We start from the raw sequence: 23802 nt of genomic DNA, 5'->3' as shown, positions 1-23802 counted from the left end.
GAAATGCAAACTCCCCAATTGACTACAACATGTCAAAAATCACATCAAAATGAACAGTAATACTGCAGGTGTAGGACTCCTCACAGTGAAAGTGCTCTGACCTCTTGAATCAAAAAGCAGATATGTCAGTAATGTGATGATGACAGATTTCAGCCTGTATCCCTCCCTGACTCTGGATTATGTTAGATATACATTGAAGCCATTTGTGATATTAATTAAGCTTGCTAATTAACCTTGTTGTCACGAACACGGACTGAGATCCATGTCAGATCTTGTAGAAGACCCTATGCGATGCGGTAAGAGCTGGAGAAAACAGGAGGCGTGGTAAAAGGGAACACACAGGGGTTTAATAGTGCACAAAATAATAGTGACAGTCCGTGAGACAGTGAACGGGGAAGACGAAGAATGGCATCCAAATCCAAACGGGTCCAAAGGCAGGTCAGGGCACGGTCCGAGAGTCCATCAACGAGTAATCCATCCTGGGATGCAACAAGGTTAACATCCCCGGGAGGGGGGAGCACACGGACAGACAAAACATGGAGGTCCAAGGGTGACGGGGCGAGATCCTCCAGACCCCGGGCTCAGGAAGCGGGAGGTGTCGGGAATGAGGCCTATGCCCTCAGGAGACGGACATAGGGTTTCCTGGTGCTAGGCGGGCCTCGCTACATCTTACCCTAATGATGAGCCCTGAGGACTGGAGGAGTAGGTCTTTAAATAATAACACTAAAAGGGTACACCTGGGGAGCTTAACAATCACAAGGACAATAATGGGAGCAGTGGAGCGCCGTCTAGGGAGGGATGTCAGGCGTGACACTTGTAAAGAAAATGTATTGATGTTCTAAAATGTACAGCCTTCTGTATCTCTCTGTGCAACCTTAACTACATAGGTAAAATGTCAGCATTTTTATTTCTGGTAATTTTATTTACATACTTTTAAACTCCTAAGTTTCAAAGTCAAAATTGTCTTTGTGTCTGATCACTATCGTAAACAAGTGCTGCAGCAATCAGAACAGATGAGAACTCATGAGGACAACACTGTATGTTGCAGAAGACTTCTTTTTGCAGAGATCATACTGTAGGTCTCGTACTCCAAAGACTCAAGAGAAGCCCATTACTCTATTACTGCTAAACTCTAACAGTCTCTCCTGACTGTTTCCTAAAATCCAACTATTACTAAAACTGTAAAAGCACTTTATATATCCAAAACATAATTAATAGCGATGTAAGAATATGTAATCTACCTCTCAATAATAATAATAATAACAACAACAATTTGACAGCCAGTGAAACTATTTACAAGCGATAAAGGCCTCCGACTATCACATCTAGTGGCAGAATGGATCGTATTCCAATTCCCCTTAATGAACTGCCTGCTATGCCTTAATCATGATGACAGCAAGCTCCATACTAAAAATGTTCTCATTTACCCAAAGTAACAGCTGCTGTAATGATATCACATTCAGGACTTTTGTTCAGCAGTATCTTCCTAAGAGTGATATTATTTGAAGACAACAGGGACTTTGAAGCGTGAGAAACATTGCATCTTGGGTAAGTGTGATGCATCTAGTGTTATCGGGTGAATATGATTTAGGGTAGAATTTAATTACGTAAGCCATTCTATGCACATTTTAAGAACATCATTACATATTCCATCCATCCATTTTCTAACCACTTTATCCAATACAGGGTTGCAGGGGAGCCGGAGCCTGTCCCAGCAAGCAACAGGTATAAGGCAGGATACCTGGATAGGATTCAACTCCAACACAGGGCATACATACACACTCACACCAGGGCTAATTTTCCCGGAAGCCATTAACCCACCAGGATGTTTTTGGACTGCAGAAGGAAACAAGGCACCTGGAGGAAAGCCACATGCCCAGTAGAGAACTAACATGGAGAAATTATTAGCTTCTGTTCGTCTCATTGAACTCTGTGGTGTCTCTGGGCCAGTGTTTCTGAATTGACATGGTAACCCATTATGTGGTCCAGTCAAACCAGGCTGTTATTTTACCAGATACCATTCACAGCTGTGTCAGTACACTGATACTCACTATCTAGAGACCCCAGAAAAACTGGAACCTTGGCATGGGTAAAGATGCCTTTCTAGAATAAGTTGCATTACTTCTTACAGACATTTAAAAAAAAACCCTGACTCACAATAATACTATATCAGGTAATCCATTACTGTTGTTGCTTACTAAAGAAGTCTAAAGGGTTAAGTGACACACCCCTTTTCTAAACCCATGTTGAATATCAACAAGAATCAGATTAACTGTGTGACACTGTTGAGTTTTACACACTGTTACAGTCTAGTTTAAAATTATTTTCCTTATTGTCGGTTACACCTTGGACAGTCTCTCTCCACCATTCTAATCCATTATTGAATAACAGCACAAAGTATACGTTTTTGTTTTACTTATGTTGTAAAAAGAATTCAAATAGAAAAAACTCATCAATCCAGTTTTTCAGGTAGTCTTAAACATAATTAATTAGCATTCTTCTAAAAATAGATCAAAGAAAACAGCAGGTCTACAGATTCCATTCAAGGCATTCTTTGCAAGGTCTGTTCTTATAGGAGCAGTGAAGTATAAATGTACTGACTTGCAGCAAAGGTCCTGTCTACACTTACTTCATTAGTTATCAAGATATATGAGGTGGTGTCATAGCAATAACCTGGACTTAAACATGAGTAAAACAAAAGAACAAAGAGTGGATTTTCGGAGACACAGGCCGCACACTCACAGCCCACTCAGTATTGATGGAAGGAAGTGGAAACAGTCACCAGCTCTAGGTTTTTGGGAATTCACATTTCTAATGACCTAACCTGGACTGTGAACACAGACATTATCTTGAAGAAGGCTCACCAGTGCCTCTATTTCCTGAGGTGCCTCAAGTGATGGGGGATGCTAATACCTGTGTTGGTGAATTTCTACCGCTGCACCATCGAGAGAGTTCTCACCAACGGGATCACTGTGTGGTATGGCAAAACCTCTTCTCAGGAGAGAAAGGCACTGCAGAGAATGGTCAATATGGCCAAGAAGATCATCGGCTGTGGTCTCACCGAGATTAAACAGCTCTATGTGGACTGCTGCCGTGGTAGAATTCTGGCCATCACAGAGGACAGTCACCACCCCAGGCATAATTATGCTCTTAACACCATTGCCCTCAGGCAGGAGATACAAGAGCATATGGACACTTATCACTAGATTCTTCAATAGCTTCTACCCACAAGCAGTGCGATTGGCAAACACATTTGGCCATGCCCCTCCGACCACACCTACACCATCTACCTCATTGTAATTTTATTTATTGCACATCTGCAGTAATAGTTTACATGTCTGCATTGTTTACATTCAAACTGTTTGCTTGTACATTGTCTACAATTGATTGTCATCAATTTCCCTTCGGGATCAATAAAGTCTTATCTATCTATCTACTCTTTGTTTGTATTGTAGCACTCTCGCCTGGCGTTGCGGCCTGAAGAGCGCCCGGCTGGGGTGCGCGGCGAGGGGCAGGACGGGAGTAGTGGTGGCCAGGGTGGGGACTAGGAGAGCCACTGACCAGTGCAGCTGACCAATTGTGGAACTGGTGTACACAGTCGCGAGATTGCCCGAACTCATGTAAATAGTTTCCCTGGTTCTGCACCCCTTTTATATATGTACCCCATTTCCACCTTATACCTGTGTAACTGTAACTGAATTGACCCCAGTGTGTTGTAGCCTGTTTGTCTGTCTGGCTCTCTCTCTTTCCCCCCCTGTAGTGGTTGCTGTGCCAGACACACATTCGATAAATAAAGCGCTGTGTTCTCAGTTAACAAGAGCCTGAATTCCTCTCTCCGTCCTCGCCAAACCCATCGCATTACAGTATATTGTCTTGATGCACTGTCTGCACTCTGTGTTTTACACTTTTTTTAACAATCGAGAGACTTTCTGTAAGAATTCCATTGTACCAGTACATGTATCGGTTACATATGGCAATAAAGTTCAAGTTCAAACTCAATGCAGATAGCACCCCAGAAATTGAACCCAGGTCTCCCGCACTGAAAGCAGCAATGTTAACCACTGCACCACAATACCACCCTAGCAACAATATATTTTTAGAATATCATGACCACAAATGTACCCTATATTCTAAATGAGGTCTTAGTAGAGTATTTGAAAATATGAATAAAACATCCCTTGATTTGAATTCAATGACTTTTTACAATATATTCTAACATTGATTTGCTTTTCTATTGCATCCTCACATAGTCTAGATGAGAGTGTGAATATACTGTACTGTATAAACACAATACAATAAATATTGATCCTCTTTGGGTCAATTGTTTTGCTGAATAATGACCTGACACTCCAGGTTATGTCAACCTTATTTTTTTTTGCCACTGTGTTTTTGTGGTGGCGATATTATGTGTGCACACGAGAGCACTGTGATGTTTACACAATCAGAGGAGTCATTGCATCCCCACACGTATCATACAGAGCTGTGTGATACATGATAATAAAGTAAGAGCCCACACTGAGAGAATCTTTGGGATTTTAAAACAGCTCTTTGCTTGTCTATAATTTGGTCTATGTACAGTACCCGTCCAGTACAAGCCAGCAGCATCACTGCGTCACACACTGTCCTCCACAATCTTTCTAAGGGTTTGGAGGAGTCACCTGTTCCATCTCTAGGAGACACATTCTGTGTAACTATCTGGTTTGCCTTAAGAGCAGTTTACGTCCCTCTACAGAATAAGTATCTCAATCTATATCTCAGAAGTCGGTAACTCACTCATATACAGTACCTCCTGAGAATGGACTGTGCCTTTTTCCACTTCCCCTCTGGATCACCCCTTTCCTGCCTTTTTCACCCCTATAAAAGGACTGAGAGACCACAGCTCTCTCTTTTTTATTGCCTGGGACTTTCTGAAGAGCAGCACCTGTCTTTCTCTCCCTCTTCTCCTTGCTTTTACTCTCTATGATTAGCATGCCCTGCTGTAATAATAAGGGAATAAGGGTACCAGATCTTCTCCAGTGAGCCACGAGAACTGCCCCCTTGACTCCTTGCTTCCACAAACTGCCTCAAATGCTCTGTACAGACCCTCTCTCCATGTTCTCCCTGTGATCATGGGAAAATTGGCCCTGCTGTGTGTGTTTGTTAGTGTCTCTGCCCTGTGATGGACTGATGTCCTGTCCTGGGTATATGCTGCCTTGTGCTCTTTGCTGGCTGGGATAGGTTCTGACTTGCCTCTGACCATAAAAAACGTATGGATGATTAGCAAGACCTGTACTAACTTAGTCCTGAATGTGATATCATTACAGCAGCTATTACTTTGGGTAAATGAGAACAATTTTTGTATGGAGCTGGAGACTGATTTCAGCAGGCATGTTTGTTGCATTTAGCATGCTAGTTTAGTACTGTAACGGCTGGTTGTGACAGCCGGCTTACCAGAGGGGTGACGTCACCGCCCTTCCCTGTGAATAGCAGGGACCGCAGTCGCCAGGCTGACAGGAGATTTCCCTTTGGCTCAAGAGGCTGGATCCCTGTTGAGTGATGCTGGAGGCCTGGGTTTGAGTGGTGGGGGGCTGACCTGCTGCAGCAGTGGCGAGGGTGCCCATGTGAACCCCAGAGTGTTACATTGGTGTCAGAATGGGATGGGATAGCCCTTCGCTGAGGATGGCGAGTTAAGCGGGGGAGAGTGTAACGCATATGGCCTCCATTGCTTGCGAGAGCTGAGCTGGCTTACCAGAGCAGTGATGTCACCGCCCTCCCCTGTGGATGGCAGGGGCTGCAGCCGCTGGGCTGATGGGAGATTTCCCTTTGGCTCAATAGGCTGGGTCCCTATTGAGTGATGCCGGAGGCCCGGTTTCGAGTCCCCGATGGTGAGGGGCTGACCTCGTGAACCCCGTAGCATTACAGTACAGAACAGCGTACTAACCACTCTTCCCTAGTTAATAGGCTGCATTCAGTGACCCAGTATACGATAAAATTCTTTATACTGTATATTTATGTGCTGTTCTTCTTACAAAAAAAATGAGAAACTTTTTACAGTTTACTTAATTGGAGATGAAAAAATGTTAGCTATTAAATATAATGTTTACACTAACAAAAAAGTAATGGACTTTAGTCGGGAAACAGTTATCATAAAACACGAATACCTCATTTACAAAGTTTACACGAACACGTCTGTTTTTCGTACTGTATTGCATTTAGCAACTTCAGCATACTCAAGTTTATGAATTATCTCTTCAATTTACTCATGAAGAATTTGCTCTTTTATTTGTGTCTAAACGTTGTTCAACTGAAACAGATGGGACTGATAAAGAAGCACCCGCAAAGTAAGAGGTTTTTTTTATTTAACTTACTAAAAGCTGATAGATGATTTAAAAAGCACATTTAAAATCAACTGGCTTGCGATTAAGAACTTTGCAAGAGCAAAAACAGAAAAAGACAAAGGCAATCTGATAGAAACGCCTACTTTCTGATGTCACATCAGCTGACAGGTTTTCTTTCTGTTTCCTGGATCTAGTGAGGATCAATTTACAACCTTGAGATACCGCCATTCGCAAAACATATTTTACGTTTTGGTGGCACCTGAAGTTCTTGGGGGATATTAAAACAGAAGCACCGGGACTGGAGAGGAAAAGACGACTAAATAGCAATCTTATACATGTTTCTTTTTAAGGCATGTTTGCGGACAGCTATGTTTGGGTCCAGGCGAATTGATCAGTGGGGTGCTTTATATTTTGACACGGCAATGGCTAGCTGACCTTCCTGCATTTTGCTTTATGTTGTCTTTGTTGGTGGTTGTTCTGTTTTTATGTTTATAGTTTTGGAGAATGAAACATTTACTTGTAGCAGTCATTTGTGAATGTGACACTGTGGGAGCCGGAATGTATATATAATGAACTTAAAAGAGCTTAGGAAGTCTAAGGTTCTAGCGGTGGACTGCACAACGGAAACATTTTAAATTAGCATGCTAGTTAGACAGATTGGCACAGAATGCTGTAACGTCGTTAGCTCTTTTACTCCGATACTGTACCTTCCCTTACCTCAGATCCGCTCTAAAAGAGCGGAGCACTGTCGGGATTCTGTGCTGTAACTGAAGAATGCAGATGCCGCATGAGATATTCTAGGTGCCTTATTGTGAATTACAGTAATCATATGTGTTTATCACAAGCACAGTTTTCACGGTATTTACGCATCCTGCCAGATCGCCTTTTCTTGTGGCTTTTCTTAGTTTCTGCAATTTCGCAAAGGAATTTGCTGCTTCGCGGACTGCTTGCATTGTCACTTTTAAGGGTTCCCGTTAAGTTTATGGTAATTGTGAGGTGCGCGACTTTTCCAACACCAGATTTCACTTGGCCTTTTTTTTGTTGTTAGATTTGCTTTAGAGGTCAGATCTCAAAGTGGTGTTTATATCGGTGCTGCGGTATCGCAATATGCTACCTGTTTTAAACTATATAGCCATGCAACTACCTCACGGTGATTTGTGGAAAGTGTGCTTGGACTACCTCACTCGACCCTGTGCTGTGATCCTCGGTGCTGTTACTGCCTTCATTTATTCCGTCTGGGGATGTGAGGGCCAGGTTAGTCTCCTCAAAGAGAACCACGGCAATCACTAGGCTCAGTTATGGACAAAACTACAACAGCTGTGGTGCTCAGCTCTGATTGCACAACCACAGTGACGATGTATGTCAAATAGAGAAATTACTCAGTTTTGCCATGGTTCAATTACAGTTTATTACTAATCACACAGCTACAGTACACATACAGTGTGCACTGGGGACTGTTGTTTTCAGATCTTTAAATTGGTTCATTTTTTATTGTTTCTTTTAACAATTGTAAAAATATATATTTTGAACATCTTTTATTAGCACCAAACTACTTTTTAAAATTGCTCTTCAGTTCAGATAGCTACAGCAACAAATAAAAAAATACCAGCAAGAAATCAGTAAGAAATAACACTACTTGGCAAATCTTGTAAGATTCTTAGTTTAAATCCTCATGTTTACAAACTTACTTTCTTTTCTTTTATTTGTGCAACCGCCCCCTTCCTACCAGCATACAGTATGTACAAGTGAGGGGTATAAACATCAGCGGTGCCCAATTTAGCTGCTGTAATTTTCCCTCTGTCACTACCTTTGCAGCTGTAGTAAGACTTTTAAAGACTTGTAAGGACACACTGAGTGGTAACTCTCTCTGCTGTTATCCAGACACCGATCCTGGTGTGTGGCGATGGCTTCCGTGCCTTCCTGGAGCGACACTGCCCTGTGGTGGCTGAGCGATTCATACCCACACCCTGGTGCTGGGGAGGCCGTCTTCAGACCGTGACCCGTGTCTTCATCAAATCCAGCCCTCCCATCAGCTACAGGAAGTGAGAACCCCATCTCTTATCTTTTATCTGTTTTTTCGGTATATTGTACATTGTATGATGGATGGCATGGCAGCGCAGTGGTCTGCATTGCTGCCTTGTAGCTCCGGGGCCCTGTGCTCAGTTCTGGGCCTGGGGTTCTATCTGTGTGGAGTTTGTGTGTTCTCCCAGAGTTCACGTGGGCTTCCTTGGGGTGGTCCGCTCTCCTTCCACAGTTCAAAAAGGGAAAACTGTCCACTGCGACGGGCGGTGGGCTGGAGTCCAGGGTGCATCGAGCCTTGATCCAGTTGTTTGCCAGAACAAAGTTTGTGAAATGTTCCTGTTATTGACTTCAATTTGATTATTTAATTTATTGTTATTTTCTGTTACATCTAGAGATCTAGTTTTTCTGTGACCCTTTTTTTGTTCTGTAAATGGAATAAATGGATGCTTCAGCTGTCAATATACACTGAGGACACTTGGGTATAGCTACTTAATACAGATGTTCTTTTTAAATGCAAGTACTTATAATTGATGTCATGTGTATGAGAATTTCAGAAAATTGTGGAAGCTCTTGTGAAAGATCTGTCATCGTAATAGAAATGTGAGCTTAATTAAAGGGTCATTTTTTTAATTGATCAAATTGTAGAGGTTGACAAAAATGAATAACTTCTGTTGTTAATGTGTAGCTGGGCTAGGAGCTTGTGGGCTTTTGTGATATGATTTCTTTATTCATTAACCCGAAACTAACTTCCATAAGAGAGGAGCCACGTGTATTGTGGGTGAAAAGCCACATTCAGCTGCTTTTTTTCTTTGCAAAGTCCACTGATGACTTCGCTCATAGTTTTTTGCTTGCAGAGTGTGTCTTTCTGAGTAATGTCAGTGTTTACTGTTTGAAATTTAAATTACATGAACAGGGTGATATACATTGCACAATATTTATATGTAGCCTCTTACACATTTGTGGGCAGCATAATGCCACAGTATTTAGCACTGGGGCTCCGGGTGCTATCTGCATTGAGTTTTATATGTTCTCTCCGTGTACTTCCTCCGTGTATATCACTCACTGACTTGAGTTTTATTTAACATCATGCAGTTCAGTTAGTACTGCCACTGTAGTACACATTTTCTAACAACAGTTAGAAGAGAGGGAAAGCAATTTGGCCTGTCTAACATGCTTGGTAGTTAAGAGTTAATTAATGCAAAATTCTCATTCAGCTATTTCCTGAAAACTGCCAGGGTATCGGCTTTGATGGTGTAGCTTGTTCCATACTTCCACAACCTTTTCAGATGGCTTCCACGTATCATGTTACATTGTTCTTCCTGAAGTTGATATACCTTTGAGTATTTTCTGATGCTTGTATGAGGTCTCCTTCTAGATGTCACTGTGTAAGATAATATAGATTCAATTCCTTCAGCCAGTCAGTGGCAGCAACAGTGCTATCTTTTCTAAAACATGGTGATTAACAATGTATGCCATATTCTAAAAGAATTATTGTATTGCCTTACTACAATTAATACAATCAGTAGGATACAATGGGAACCCGGGGATTTATTAATCTTGAGTGCTTCTAATACCCAAGACATTAATACTGTTTAATACAGAATGTTGACCTTATGCTGCCTATACAGGCATTTCCCTTTCATTGTCTAGATTGACAATTGTCTAAACTAATTTCCCATTAGTGTTCCAAATATATAGTATTTGACTTCATTCTTAATGTTCCCTTTGCTTTTGTATTACCGAGGAAATTGAAATGATTTATTTTAACCACCATTACAATGTCCCCTTAAATTTCTCCTTTGGTCTTTCCAATATCCTGTTTCTTTACCTGTTTTTGCAGTTCATTGTTTCTTTTCTTTAACTGTATCTTGTTGTTTTTCAATCCTTTTTTTTTTGTGAGGGAAGATCGACTTAGATTTCATCTACAAGTAATGACGGTTATTATTTCACAAGTATGTGTATATTCTAGAGCAGTGGTTCTCAAACTGTGGTACGCGTACCGGCAGTGGTACGTGGAGTGCCGCCAGGTGGTACGCCAAATGTACCTGGAACTGTGTTGTGTGCGCTGAAAAATTGGGACGGGTTTTTATATTTTGTATTTTAATATGTGTCGAATACGCAGCCTACGTACTATGATACAGTGCGCGCTAATACTTCAGTGGACACAAGAGACACTCTGTAATTCTATACCACTCTATAGGAATGCGTGCTACGGATGCAAGTGACCAATTGTATTTAAAAAAAGCTACTGTATCTCCAGCAAATAGGGAGAAAGGAGAATGTGTTTGATTTTGGATCAATGCCAACGTTGTAAACACAGGAATGCATAGAAATACGTGCTACGAACGCAGGTAATCCTGTGAGCACACGAAAGCGTGATAACAGAAAAATATTTAAGAACTGTTCTAATTTGAGAAAAATACACAGAGCGTCTCTGTGTTTCGCTCCCATGCGCATGAAATAAAAACTTTAAATAAATACGGAAATAAAAACGGAAACGCAGAAAAATGCAAGCTTGCGGATTACTAAGGCAGGTAAGCTACACTATTTTTGAAGAACCTTATTTACCATTGGCAAAAGAGCTGACACGTATTATGTGTAGAGAAAAAGCTGCTAAACAGCTCGACCTGCTGCCCCCCTCCCCCTGAATGACACAGTCATTCATAGAATTATTGAAATGAAGGATTATATCAAAAGTACACTGATAGAGCGCATTAAGATGAGCAGATGTTTTTCACTGCAATTAGAAGAGTCTGTAGTCGATTTGGCCAATTTGCTCGTTTACGTTAAATACGAGTTTGAGGGCATGTCCCATGAAGACTTTCTGTTCTGTAAACCGCTACCAACAGGAACTACAGGAGAGCACATATTTCAGCTTCTGAATGAATTTATCGAAGAGAATGGCCTCGACTGGCTAAAATGCGTCTGAGTTTGTACAGACGGTGCTAGAGCAATGACAAGCCGACATAACGGTGTAGTTGCACGAATTAGAAAGGTTGCTCCAGAAATTAATGTACGCATTACAACATCCACCGCGAGACCTTTGCCGTCAAGAAAATGCCTGACGATTTAATATCTGTAAGACTCTGTTGTGAATTGTATCAAGGCTCGAAAAATTATTTCACATCTGCTTTGCTCAAATAAACAGGCTCACCTCTCTCACTGAAATGGTGCTTTTTTATTAGTTGTTGTTAATGTTTTTTTTCTGTAAAACACTTTGAGAAGCCACCTTTAAAGCCGCTATATCAAAGTTTATTATTATAATATTTATTATATGTATGTGTGAGTGTGTGTGCACGCGCGCTCATGTTGGTCATTGAGAATTTCTGGGGTTCCTATGAGATGATGACTTGTAGGTGGTACTTGGATGCTTTGGTTGGATTAGGGGTGGTACTTGGTCCAAAAAGTTTGAGAACCACTGTTCTAGAGCGTATTCATGGTTTCAGATTATGTTTTGAAAATACAATAGCAAGTTATTCTGACATGACTTAGTTGAATGGGCACCACATGTCACTGGTGTGTGGGACCTTAGTCACTGTATCTAAAGATTTCTGTTGTTTTGTCTCCAGTGAGCTGATCCGGACAATGGATGGTGGTCAGATCTCTTTGGACTGGGTTGACAACCTGGAGAGTGCTGTCTTCCCAGACTGTGGTCTGAGGCCCACAGTGCTAATTCTTCCAGGCCTGACTGGGAACAGCCGGCAGACGTACATCCTTCATGCAGTGAGTCAGGCCACACGCCGGGGTTACAGGTGAGACTACCGCCTAAATCGAGTCATTGTAATGGCTCTCCTCCCAGTTTTGTTGTAGATAATTATGAGGTGCAGTATAATCTGTAGTGCAAAAAGCAGTCAGCAAAACAGAGTTTAATATTGTGTTGATTTTGACAGGGTACTGTAACTCATGGTGTCCCTGAGTGTGACCTATCATTGACGGACTGTGTCTGGTGGTAAATGTTTATCAGTCTAGAACTTGCTTTCTGTAAGCACTCCAGATGCAAGGAGTGGTGCACAGGCTTGGTTAAGTCTCTAGCAGTGTTTCTCAATCTATTTCATCCCTCAGCAAAATTTTGATTTTTTTTCAAAATGTGCACACTGCTCCCCTCCCCCACAAACATGTACATCTCCCCGTACAGAGTATTATTTGTTCTAAGCAAAACTTATTTCAGTGTTTAATCTGAATTTGCGCATTTGATAGTGCATGTTTTGGCAGGAATTAATGACAGTAAAACACAAGGCATATTTCTCAAGTGGTCTCAGATATTTCCAGTTTTTCATGTTCGTCAAAATGATAAAACAGTATGTCCTGTAGTGGAAGTGCTAATAAAAGTCTTAAAAGTGTGGCTTCTGTCTTGTGTGTATGCACTGAACATGCAACACAACATTAGCTTTTCCACAAAACTTATATATATATTAAATAATATTTAATTAATTAATTTTCTATTTTTCTCTTATGTGAACATTCCAACATTTTGCGGTGTAGTCATTAATGTCTGAAGGCTCAGCAGCTGAGAAATACTGCTCACAAATGTCCCATAGTAGTGTTCCTTTCTTCCTTCCCGTGCTTGTATTTTATTATCAGCAGACATGACATTAAACCAGGTAAATCACCTCATCAGGTATCTCACTGATAAAGTGAATTAGTGCAATATACAAAATTCTTATTTTATTACTCTAATAACTTGTGCAAAAAGTGATATTGGTACTCATGATAGATCCAGTTATAGTTGAATTAGTATCTTTTCATTGACACAAATCTATTCCTGTGGTTTAAAGATCTCATTTGGTCTCTCTTGTCTTGTTAATAAAAATGTTTCTTAGTTTAAAAGTAAAGGTGTGACAGTGGCGTGATTGCTTGACATGCATAGAAAACGTAGCGTAGCACTTGTGAACAGCATTCATGCAAGAGTACTTAATCTCTTTTATTCACTATGCCCTGACATTCTAAGAACAAAAATGTTGTGTTCCAAAGGTTTTTGCATAATATTAATGCACCAAAAGACTGACAAAAATGGTTTAACCTCAGAAGCTTTAATATACAGTAAATAATCTTGTGATGGGGCATTTCAACTTTTATGAGTAAATTATGTAGGGCTTTATTTTGAATTTAGAGTCACCAATTACTGTTCTCTGTACTCCCCTGATTTATTTTAAATGGCCAGTTGTTTTTCACATCTCGGTTCACAGATATGTACACCAGAGAATGAGAAAGTGTAGGCAGACTCCTCCCACCTGCCTATATTTCAGGTGCTGTGCTTTTTCCACACCTCGGTGTGTTTCTTCACACACTGTAGGGGTAATTGTGTATTAAATCCTCCGTATGTTGGTTTCTTTGAGCGGGAGTTACTTTCAAAAGTAATTCAGGGATGACCCCAATTTGAGCCGTCACACAGCCCCTTATAAATTGTAAAGGAGCACTTCGTGGGTGCCCAATACATTTATAGGGCTCATTTCTCACTAACATCTTTCATACATTTTTAAAGTAGAGAAAGCTACCATGACAAGGTTCGAAAAGATATAAGTAATCCAAAATTCACAGTGAATAGAAACCACCAATTTCATCCCTATTTCCGAAATTTAGATTAAGACTGTTTATGTATTCAGGGATACCAAGTACCCAGAGATTATATCTGAGGCAGAATGCACATCTGTAGTTATGTAGTTTTTCCTCAGCATATTTGTACATTGTTTCCAAACCCTTGAACAAGTGCTGTATTAAGGGATACGATGATTATAAACATATTGCTTTGGGGTTATTCTTACCAGTTCATTCTTTCTTTCAAAATGGGTTCATAAGCTTTTCTCTCCTATTTTGGGGCTGCTTCTTGGTTTGCTCTTTGGTGCACACAGGGCATAGGTTTACGGGTGGTATGTGGAATCTTCTCTTACCTTTACATTGCACTCTCTCTAGAACTGTGGTGTTTAACAACAGAGGCTTCGGGGGTGAGGACTTACTGGTGAGTGAAATCAACACTGTGTCTTGATAATAGGGCCTCCAGGTTTCCAGACCTAAAGTAAAGTACCTGGAGGCCCTATAACCATTCCAATAAATAATGCACATTTCTATTTTTTCTGACATTGTTACTTGATATTTCTGTCATTGTAAACTTATCTTAATAATCCAGATGTGTTCCGATTTCTTGAAAAAAGCACATTATTATCCATCCATTTTCTAACTGCTTCATCCAAGTCAGGGTCGTGGGGGAGCCAGAGCCTATCCCAGCAACAACAGGATAGAGTCTAGTGTTTGTGGTGATTTAAAGGTGTCTGGTCTCACTGTAGGAAAGTAAAGCTAACAAAGAATTGCACTTCAAATATTGAGACTCCATGACTGTATGCTGTAATGGTGGCCCCTTGAAGTGTTTGGGTGAATTGTATACAGTACCTGTTGTAACATTGAGGTGTGACTCTGATGTGGTGTTGAAAGGCTGCCTGATACAATACAATAATATGTTTTTGTGTAACATCAGTTATTCCGTTAACTATCGTAACAGAAATGAAACAAAGAAAAGAAATACAAATATTTTCTTGCTCTTCTTGACACAGAGGCCTTTGAGAGTATAGAAACAAGCTACAAACCTTGCTGTTGAAGCTGATACCCACTAACTTATTATAACTAATAAAAATATAGGCTAGTAACCAGACAGGCCATATGGGCTAAATGACCTCTTCATATTTTGTAACCTTTGTATGTTATAATTGAAATACTGAATATTTGACATATACTTGAATTCTGGAGAAAGTTCCCATGGCTTAAAAAAAATGATTTTGTATTATGAAATAATAACGAACAGGGTGTACTTGTAATTGCTTTTACACACTATTTTTAGTTGTGTATGCCGTAAAGAAAATTTGAAGATTAGTAGTTGCCTACTGTTTATTCCCTTATAATGAACAAGTATAATTATGAAGCCTTCAAATTAACACCCATGACACTCACATTTTAAATAATTTAATATGCTGTCTGTTTGTGACCTACTTAGCATTGCTTATGCAAAAAAAACATAAGCTCCTCTCTTAGAATAATGTTATTGAGTGGAGAATTTTGTCTTTCTTTGCCTTTTCTCTGAAATTAATTAGAATTCAAGCCATTAGCACAAGCTACCTTACTATCAGCTCAGTAATAAAGCGGACTCTTGTTTACATATTTTTGACAGTAATTTTCCATTACTTAGAATTTTCCAGTATGATATTCCCGTCATGTAATTTTTCCTGACAAAAGTTTTATGAATAAGGTAAAACAGTCATTGTGGCATTGTAATGTGGACATATTAGTTTTGTGAATAACCTTCACCTTTATCAGGATTTTCTGTATCTGAACAAGTTGTTTCTAACTTGAAGCAGTAGTGTGATTGTTTTTACTGGGAAGCTCGGTTAAACAGAGTTTTGTAACTGTTTTTCACAAAGAAATGGTTAGGACATTAGAGTGCAGAACTTATTCTTGTACTTTAAACACATGAAAATCTTAAACTGAAACAACACACGCAGTCATATGTCATTGTAACTCAGATTTCGTTTTCCAACAAAACCCTTGAGGATTCTCGGTAACCGTCTACGATAGTCACTGAGCAATCACCTGTTCATCTCTCAAGGCAGTCCTTTATCTTCCTCTCTAGACTCCACAGACGTTCTCTGCAGCTGACACTTCAGATCTGGAGTGTGTGGTTACTCACATTAAGGACCTTTATCCTAAGGCTCCCTTGATGGGAGCTGGTGTTTCACTGGGAGGGTAAGATTTGTTTGTTTTTTTTTTAATTTCAGTATAGTTTATAAGTATTGTGAGATAGTAAACAGGTAAAGGTTTATTCCATGCTGAAAAGCGAAGCACAATGTTTGAGCCTTCTTCAGAACATTGTGTTTCATTTCCTTTCAGCACGGAATAAACATTTACCTGTTCTTTTGCAGCCTGTGCATGCTGATGCAGCTAACTACTCAGGCGTCTTGTGAGATAGAGGCCAGGTTCACTCTGTTTTGCATAAGCTAAGCAGGTGTGAGCCTGGTCAGTACCTGGATGGGAGACCTCCTGGGAAAAACTAAGGTTGCTGCTGGAAGAGGTGTTAGTGGGGCCAGCGGGGGGCGCTCACCCTGCGGTCCATGTGGGTCCTAATGCCCCAGTATAGTGACGGGGACACTATACTGTAAAACAGGCGCCGTCCTTCGGATGAGACGTAAAACCGAGGTCCTGACTCTCTGTGGTCATTAAAAATCCCAGGGCGCTTCTCGAAAAGAGTAGGGGTGTAACCCCGGTGTCCTGGCCAAATTTCCAATTGGCCCTTACTAATCATGGCCTCCTAATAATCCCCCTCTATGAATTGGCTACATTACTCTGCTCTCCTCCCCACTGATAGCTGATGTGTGGTGAGTGTTCTGGCGCACTATGGCTGCCGTCGCATCATCCAGGTGGATGCTGCACATTGGTGGTGGTGGAGGGGAGTCCCCATTACCTGTAAAGCGCTTTGAGTGGAGTGTCCAGAAAAGCGCTATATAAGTGTAAGCAATTATTATTATTATTATTATTATATCTCTTCAGGAACAACTCCATGCATTTGTTTCACTTTGTTCATTTGGACTTCAGCCCTAACTCTGACCCCAACAAATGCCACTTACTGGTCTGCTATGGAGGAGACACTCCTTGACAAAGAAGATTTATTGAAGGCACGCCACATTGTAATTAATAACCATGCCAGGCCATTCAATTTTCACATTGCGCATGGACTAGGTAAAATGCTTCAGCTTTTGAAAGTTTTCAGAGGATATTAAAACTTGAAGGTTGGGGAGATAAGACCCTTACCTTTCATCACTGGCCTCGTTTTATTGGTGGTAAAAGGACAGAGTCCATCGTTCTTTGCTTTGCATCCCTTCTCCTTCTCTATCACTGCCCTTATAGGGTCTCTCTGGATCGTTCAAGTGACTGGGTGCCACCTACCGTGTAATAATTTCCCAGAGAAACAAGTTTGATAAAAAAAAACATTTAAGAAATATTATGTTGTTGGGCATGTTCTGTATCTCTTGAAACATGTCTAAAGAAGTCCACTATATAATAATAATAATAATTGCTTACACTTATATAGCGCTTTTCTGGACACTCCACTCAAAGCACTTTACAGGTAATGGGGACTCCCCTCCACCACCACCAATGTGTAGCATCCACCCGGATGATGCGACGGCAGCCATAGTGCGCCAGAACGCTCACCACACATCAGGTATCAGTGGGGAGGAGAGCAGAGTGATGTAGCCAATTCATAGAAGGGGATTATTAGGAGGCCATGATTGGTAAGGGCCAATTGGAAATTTGGCCAGGACACCGGGGTTACACCCCTACTCTTTTCGAGAAGCGCCCTGGGATTTTTAATGACCACAGAGAGTCAGGACCTCGGTTTTACGTCTCATCCGAAGGACAGCGCCTGTTTACAGTATAGTGTCCCCATCACTATACTGGGGCATTAGGACCCACATGGACCACAGGGTGAGCGCCCCCTGCTGGCCCCACTAACACCTCTTCCAGCAGCAACCTTAGTTTTTCCCAGGAGGTCTCCCATGAAAATGAAAGGTTTTCCTTGTCCCTCAGGATGCTCCTGCTGAATTATCTGGCACGGAAGGGCAGTGAGGCTGGCCTGCTGGCAGGTCTCACCATGTCTGTGAGCTGGGACACTCTGGAGTCCTGCGCTTCCCTGGAGAGACCACTCAACAAGGTGCTGTTCAACTGGCACCTCGCTGCCAACCTGTGCCGAGCCGTCAACAGGTAGCCCTGCCGTGAATACATGGGAGTCGCCTTTTATTACTGAGAGCTCTCGGGCATGTCTGACATTGCTGTAATCCCTGTTTGGTCTGTAGGCACAGGAAGATCCTGGAGTCCGTGGTTGATGTGGACCATGTACTGCAGGTATTCCAACAGAATTTACCAGCACATTTTATCCAAATGGACAAAGGAAGCAGAAAGCTGGAATGGAGGACATTTGAAATTAAACTGCATCTGCTTTTCTTTTCTAGTCTCGGACTATCCGTGAATTTGATGAGAGGTACACCACTGTTATGTTTGGCTACAAGACATGCCGAGATTACTACAGGGATGCCAGTCCCTGTCACAAGCTGGCCCACACTGCCATCCCTGTGTTGTGCCTTAATGCAGCAGACGACCCCTTCTCCCCAGAGCACAGTAAGATGGCCTACACACTTGTCTTGTGTAATGCAAACATCGGACATGTCTGCTTCATTATTTAAATACTATCTGAGATTAAACACCAACATTATCTTACACTAGGATCAGTATTTAGAAAAAGGATAATATGTCAGGTGTTGAAAAGGATGGCTGCTTTGGAAAAGGAAAACAAAACTGTACTATGGTGGTTTCCATTTTGAACTGTATCATTATAAAATGGTAACACATGGGCTTGGAGCAATAAATTCTCAACCAAAGTGGTAACATACTGTACTAGTATAGTCTTTGTTGCATCTACTGTATGTATTCTGCAGATTTAAATTCCTGTTTGAGCAATTTCTTTGTCACTGTCCTGCCCTTTAATAGAGATGGGTTATGACAGCTGTGTAAATTCTCTTCCTTCAGCTATCCCAGTGGAGCAGGCCCAGCGGTTACCAAACGTCGCCCTCCTGGTCACAGCCCGTGGTGGCCACATCGGATTTCTAGAGGGCTTGTTCCCGAGAGGAGAAAGCTACATGGACCGGCTGTTTGGTCAGTTTGTGCAGGCGGTTTTTGAAAACCCTGGGGACTTGAGGGGTGCGTGTAAAAATATCGAGAATGATCCCACTGATTGATTCTGTCCCCTTAGCAGTCCTAGTACCTGAACAGGTGCATGGATTTCAGTTTTTTTTTACTTCTTTGACACAAAGTGCTGTAATTATTTCTCTTAGTGTTAAATGCATCACTAGCAAAAAAAAAATGTAATCAACACAAAGAAAGCATTCTAAGTTTATACTGACTAAAAATGCTTTGTATTTTGTAAACTCGTAGACAGAACAGAGATTGCAGCAAGTAATGAGATCCATGGCTTCTCTAATTCATACTTGTTGAAGGAATGTGGTGAATTTGAAATAAGGTCTATGGAAATGCTTGTCATTCCATCTGTTCTGAATATTTTTCAAATTAATTTCTAATTATTCTAGTGTACCTTAAAATATAACGGGTTGCCTTTATTCTAAATTTGAAAGCCGATGAGCTGACATCTTTTGAATTAAATCAAAAGCAGAAAGAAGAATGTTCAGTTAATTGCTAAGTGCACACATAAGCAAGGCATTAGTTGTTTTCTCTCCACATGAAGGGTGTAGTTTGAAGAGTGTTTGTGCTGACAGAAGGGCAAGACAATAGTCAAGAATCCCTCGAGGGTGGTTGGAACACCTTTCCTGTTTCAACTAAACAAATATTTCAAATGTACATTGTTGTAAAAGGTTTAGATAGATGCAATGAATGTTCAGCCTTTGGCATTTTTCAGACTTCTTGAAATTTGCCGTTTTTAATGGATTAACACGGTGCTAACCGTTTTCCCCCAAAATAAGTCAGAATAAGTATGCATTCTTTACCCTTATAAAATGAAGACATTATTGTGAATAAAAATGTGTAAATATCACCAATACAGTGTAGTATTCTGGTAACCAGTGCTAGTGACAACTAATGTTTGGCACGTGCTTTGAAGGATGTAACTGAGATTTTTTATGTTTTAACTGAATGTACGGTATTACAGCATGAAACTATCTTTTACACAACTGGGAAACTTTTTTAGAAGTTATGTGAGTAACATCTGTGAATATTTATTTTTTTATGAACTACTGTATATTAATCAGATCATTCACAATCATTTGATTGGTATTTCAGGTAATGGTGCTGCTTTGGAAATGTGGCCATGTAGGCTGGCGACTGGGTTCATTTTCTTTTTAATATCCTAGCTCTACAATGACAGGTGCTGCTCTTCAGATTTTGTCTGTTTGAGGAAAAAAAAATCACAGAACAGCTTTGCTGCTGCTGTTCTAGAAGCATTGCTGTTTATATTGCATCTCTGATCTCTGTGATTAAGGTTACTGAGCAAATTCCATCATTTAAAAAATAAGCAATTGAAATAAAAATAGAGCCAATGCATTTAAAATTATACATGAAAGGAAAATATATAAACTACGTCATGAAGATGCATGACGCTTGTTATGCTTGAGTTGCATGTTATCTAGTGAGATTATACTGTCTTTAAGGTGAAAAGAGTAGTAAATTCAACTGAAGTGGCATATTCTTAGATGGTAGGGGAGCAAATGTTTGGGGGTGAACAAAAGAAAAAGGAATAAGAATTGGGCAACACAATGAATGAAGGACAAAACGTCAGAACTATCGAGGGAAAACAAAACATAATATTAAAAACAGTTTCTGAATTTCCTTTTTTCCTCTTTTATCCTCCCCTATTCTCTCATTGAGTACAGAACAGTGATTTTTGTTGTCTTCCTGTACGTGTTGAATATGAATTGCTTAACAATACTTCAGATTTTAGTTATGTTATTATACAATGTAGAAGTACATTACATGCAGACAGCTCCTTACAGACAGTGCTAGTTCAAAACTAGTTTGGTTTAAAATGGGTAGCACTCTAACCTACGTAATGCATAATATATGGCATGTATATTGTTTAATATACAGTACTGTATGTGTAGACTCCACAGAATTCTTACCACTTTTACAAAAATATGTATATGGTAGGGAAAACAATCTGTAATAGGGTCTAATTATAAACACCACATACAGTAGTATATGAGATTACAGGTGCCATTAAATAACTGCCTTGCTTGTATACATACAGTACAAGTTAAATATGGGATAAGCAATTGCTGTTTCACTTTGGATGTATTTTAAATCAGCAACTTCAATCACAAGCCTAGTTAAAAACATACTTCAGCTGGTAGTTGTTTGAGACCGTGCCATCTTCTGCTTTGTATTTTTGGATCTATAGGAATGGAAGTGTGTTCATGTAGAATTAATCTTCAAGACTAGCAAATACGTTTCCCAGAAACTGAAGTTCATAAAATGTTTCAGTGTCTTTTATTTTAGCAACAGTTGAAAAAACTTTTTTTCCGTGTAATGATGATAATGAAAGATGAATCTGCAGCAAAATGGCCTGAAATCCCAGCATGTGATGATAACATGTTACACATCCAGCATGTGTGACAGTCTAGGTGCTAGTGACAGATGTTTTGATTATTTTAACCTTTTAATGGGATTAAATTTAAATCACATTATGAGTCCTAAATGAAGGCTGGAAAGTTGTGTGCAAACTGGCCCAGTTTACCAAAAATATGTTTTGGTAAACTATGCCAGAAATTAATAGTTATATAATTCATTATATTAATTTTACAACATTTTTTTCACAATATAAATGTAGTTGTGTTGCCAGGACTCGGTTTGAGAAGCACTGGGTTTCTGTATCAGGACTAGAGGTCTGCACGGGCATGAAATTGAAGCCCAAACCCGGCCCGTACCCGAGACCTTGAGACCTGACCCTGAAATCGGTCACTCTCTTTTCCTCTCGGAGCCAGTAGACACACATGCACGCACGGAGACGGATTCTCACAGGCGCCGTTTTACTGTGCTTTGCTCGGCTGCTATGCGCTTGGGTTGATAGAAAATGCCGTGCACTGAGGCAAAACTGGTATTTTATCAATCTGCAATACTTTTTAAAGCGGGGAACGGCTGATAACTGTAATAGGCCTACTACAAAAAGCTAGCGCTATAAGCAAAGTGAATATCCAGCATATTTCAAAATGAAAAACCATTACTGGGTTTTGCTCTGTTAGTATTACGCACATACGAGAGAGAGAGAGAGAGAACGAGCGCGCAAAATGAGTTACGAAATTCTTCTAATAAAAATAAATTAACATAAAATAAAAGCTAATTTTCACTTATTAGGAAAAAAAAACCGAACCAGGCCCGAGTCCGACGTTGTACGTGAAAAAACCGTCTTGAAACCAGATACTCGGCTCGGGTCGGGTATCGGACTTCTAATCAGGACTGAGGAATTGTGTAACACAGGTCTCCGCACAGTAGATTTACTGCCACCCTGTGGAAGTTAATGAATTCGTCACAGTTTAGAGCTGTCTGTGTTTTGGGTATCGACTTTTATGTTACACAGCAGTTCAGTCCATACGAGAAAAACGTGCCTTAGCTTTTTGGATTTCAGTTCGCATGAATCTTTTCCTAGGTTTTGTTTTTTTTAAATTGTGTGTTTTAGCTGTTGATTTTTAATCACTTTTAATAAGGGAAAAAATGTTTTTCAACACAATTGCACACACTTTGGGCATACCATAGGGAACAAATGAAGTCCGTCTTAAACATTTTATTTTGTTTCTGCTGCTTAGTACTATATAACTCATCTTTGTATGTAAATGTTACTCAGTGGGCATTAGTAGTACAACAGATACTGTATGTATCTGAATGTAAAATGACGGTGGGCACTGTTCCCAAAATGTTTCAAAGGAATTTTGAAGGAGAATTGCTGTAATTTATGCTGTAATTAAAAATATAATTTCCTGCTCATGGTTTTCAAACATGTCATAGAAATCATTTTGCATTTCATGAAGTAAATTCCCTGCAATTGGAAAGAAATTTTGTGCTAGACCATGAAAATGCAAATGTTGTAAATGAGAATAGGGGATCTAGAAGACTGAAGAAAAATCATTGAAGATTGTTATTCTGACTGCCACTGGCAGTTGAATTACTTCTCTGAAGTTACTCTTTTTTCTACTGTGCAAATGGAGAATACATTAGAATACTGCATTTATCCTAGATTCAGATTCAATTGCAGAACACATTCTCCTAAGAAATGACATTGAGAACAGTGCCCAACATTTTGTTTTCTTCTGGGGCCCCTGTCTTTAAAGCAATTGTAGATAATACATGAAGGATAGTAATAAATTGTGATTATGGAAGTTATTCTGATGTATTACTTTAATAATAAGTAATTAAAACAGATTTCATTTTGCAGCCTTTGTTTTGCAGACAGTATTCCATTACTTTTGTAAAAAGTTCTCCTTTGTTTAACAGCTGATTGTGAAGGCAAATTGTACTTCATTAAAAATGTTGCTTCGGTGTGCCTCTATCTTTATTGTTAAATGTCTCATTTTATTTGCAAACTAAACATTTTGACTCAGCCAGTGAGTTCCAACACTTGTTCCAAAGCTTTTATTGTGACCTCTCCGCTTCCCCTTTTCTCTGAAGCTGCTACAAATTTGCGAGTTCTTAAGGACCACCTTTCAGGAAAACTGTCAAGTACTGTATGTGGAAGATGCAAAATTGCATCTTGTTAATGGCAGGAGTAGAATCTGAGAAAATAATCTCCAGCTAAGGTATTGAATCATTCAGAGACAGCTACTTATAGCAATGGATTATCTAGACCTCAGAGGAATATATAAATATTAAATTGGAAGTGATTTGCTGCAGGAAATGATATGTAAATCTACCTCTTTATCCACACTCCATA

At 40.1% G+C, this 23802-nt stretch overlaps 1 protein-coding gene across 3 annotated transcripts; it reads left to right on the top strand.

The window, feature by feature from the left end:
- Nucleotides 1-6481: 6481 nt before the first annotated feature.
- LOC148675175 (protein ABHD1-like) lies at nt 6482-20274 on the top strand. 3 transcript variants are annotated; one of them, XM_088626243.1, is made up of 9 exons: nt 6482-6667; nt 8199-8359; nt 11909-12091; nt 14250-14295; nt 15955-16067; nt 17907-18080; nt 18173-18221; nt 18329-18494; nt 18903-20274. In XM_088626243.1, the coding sequence occupies exons 1-9, from the start codon at nt 6653-6655 to the stop codon at nt 19109-19111; spliced, it is 1116 nt and encodes a 371-aa protein (XP_088482369.1). In that variant the 5' UTR covers nt 6482-6652; the 3' UTR covers nt 19112-20274. The 3 variants fall into 3 exon arrangements, with proteins under 3 accessions (XP_088482369.1, XP_088482368.1, XP_088482370.1); XM_088626242.1 differs by having other exon boundaries at nt 6485-7571; XM_088626244.1 differs by having other exon boundaries at nt 6485-7674.
- Nucleotides 20275-23802: the final 3528 nt, after the last annotated feature.

Source organism: Lepisosteus platostomus, chromosome 3 (assembly GCF_059453375.1).
Source record: "Lepisosteus platostomus isolate fLepPlt1 chromosome 3, fLepPlt1.hap1, whole genome shotgun sequence".
NCBI lineage: Eukaryota > Metazoa > Chordata > Actinopteri > Semionotiformes > Lepisosteidae > Lepisosteus > Lepisosteus platostomus.
Note: the sequence above shows the minus strand (reverse complement) of the source record. Positions and strands in the feature narration are given on the sequence as shown.

What these genes read in the sequence shown, in the direction of transcription:
- LOC148675175 (XM_088626242.1), top strand. Translation starts at nt 7,425, where the DNA reads ATGCTACCTGTTTTAAACTATATAGCCATGCAACTACCTCACGGTGAT. An exon ending in CCTCCCATCAGCTACAGGAA is followed by an intron (nt 8,360 to 11,908) that starts GTGAGAACCCCA and finishes TTTTGTCTCCAG; the next exon opens with TGAGCTGATCCGGACAATGG. An exon ending in TCGGGGGTGAGGACTTACTG is followed by an intron (nt 14,296 to 15,954) that starts GTGAGTGAAATC and finishes CTTCCTCTCTAG; the next exon opens with ACTCCACAGACGTTCTCTGC.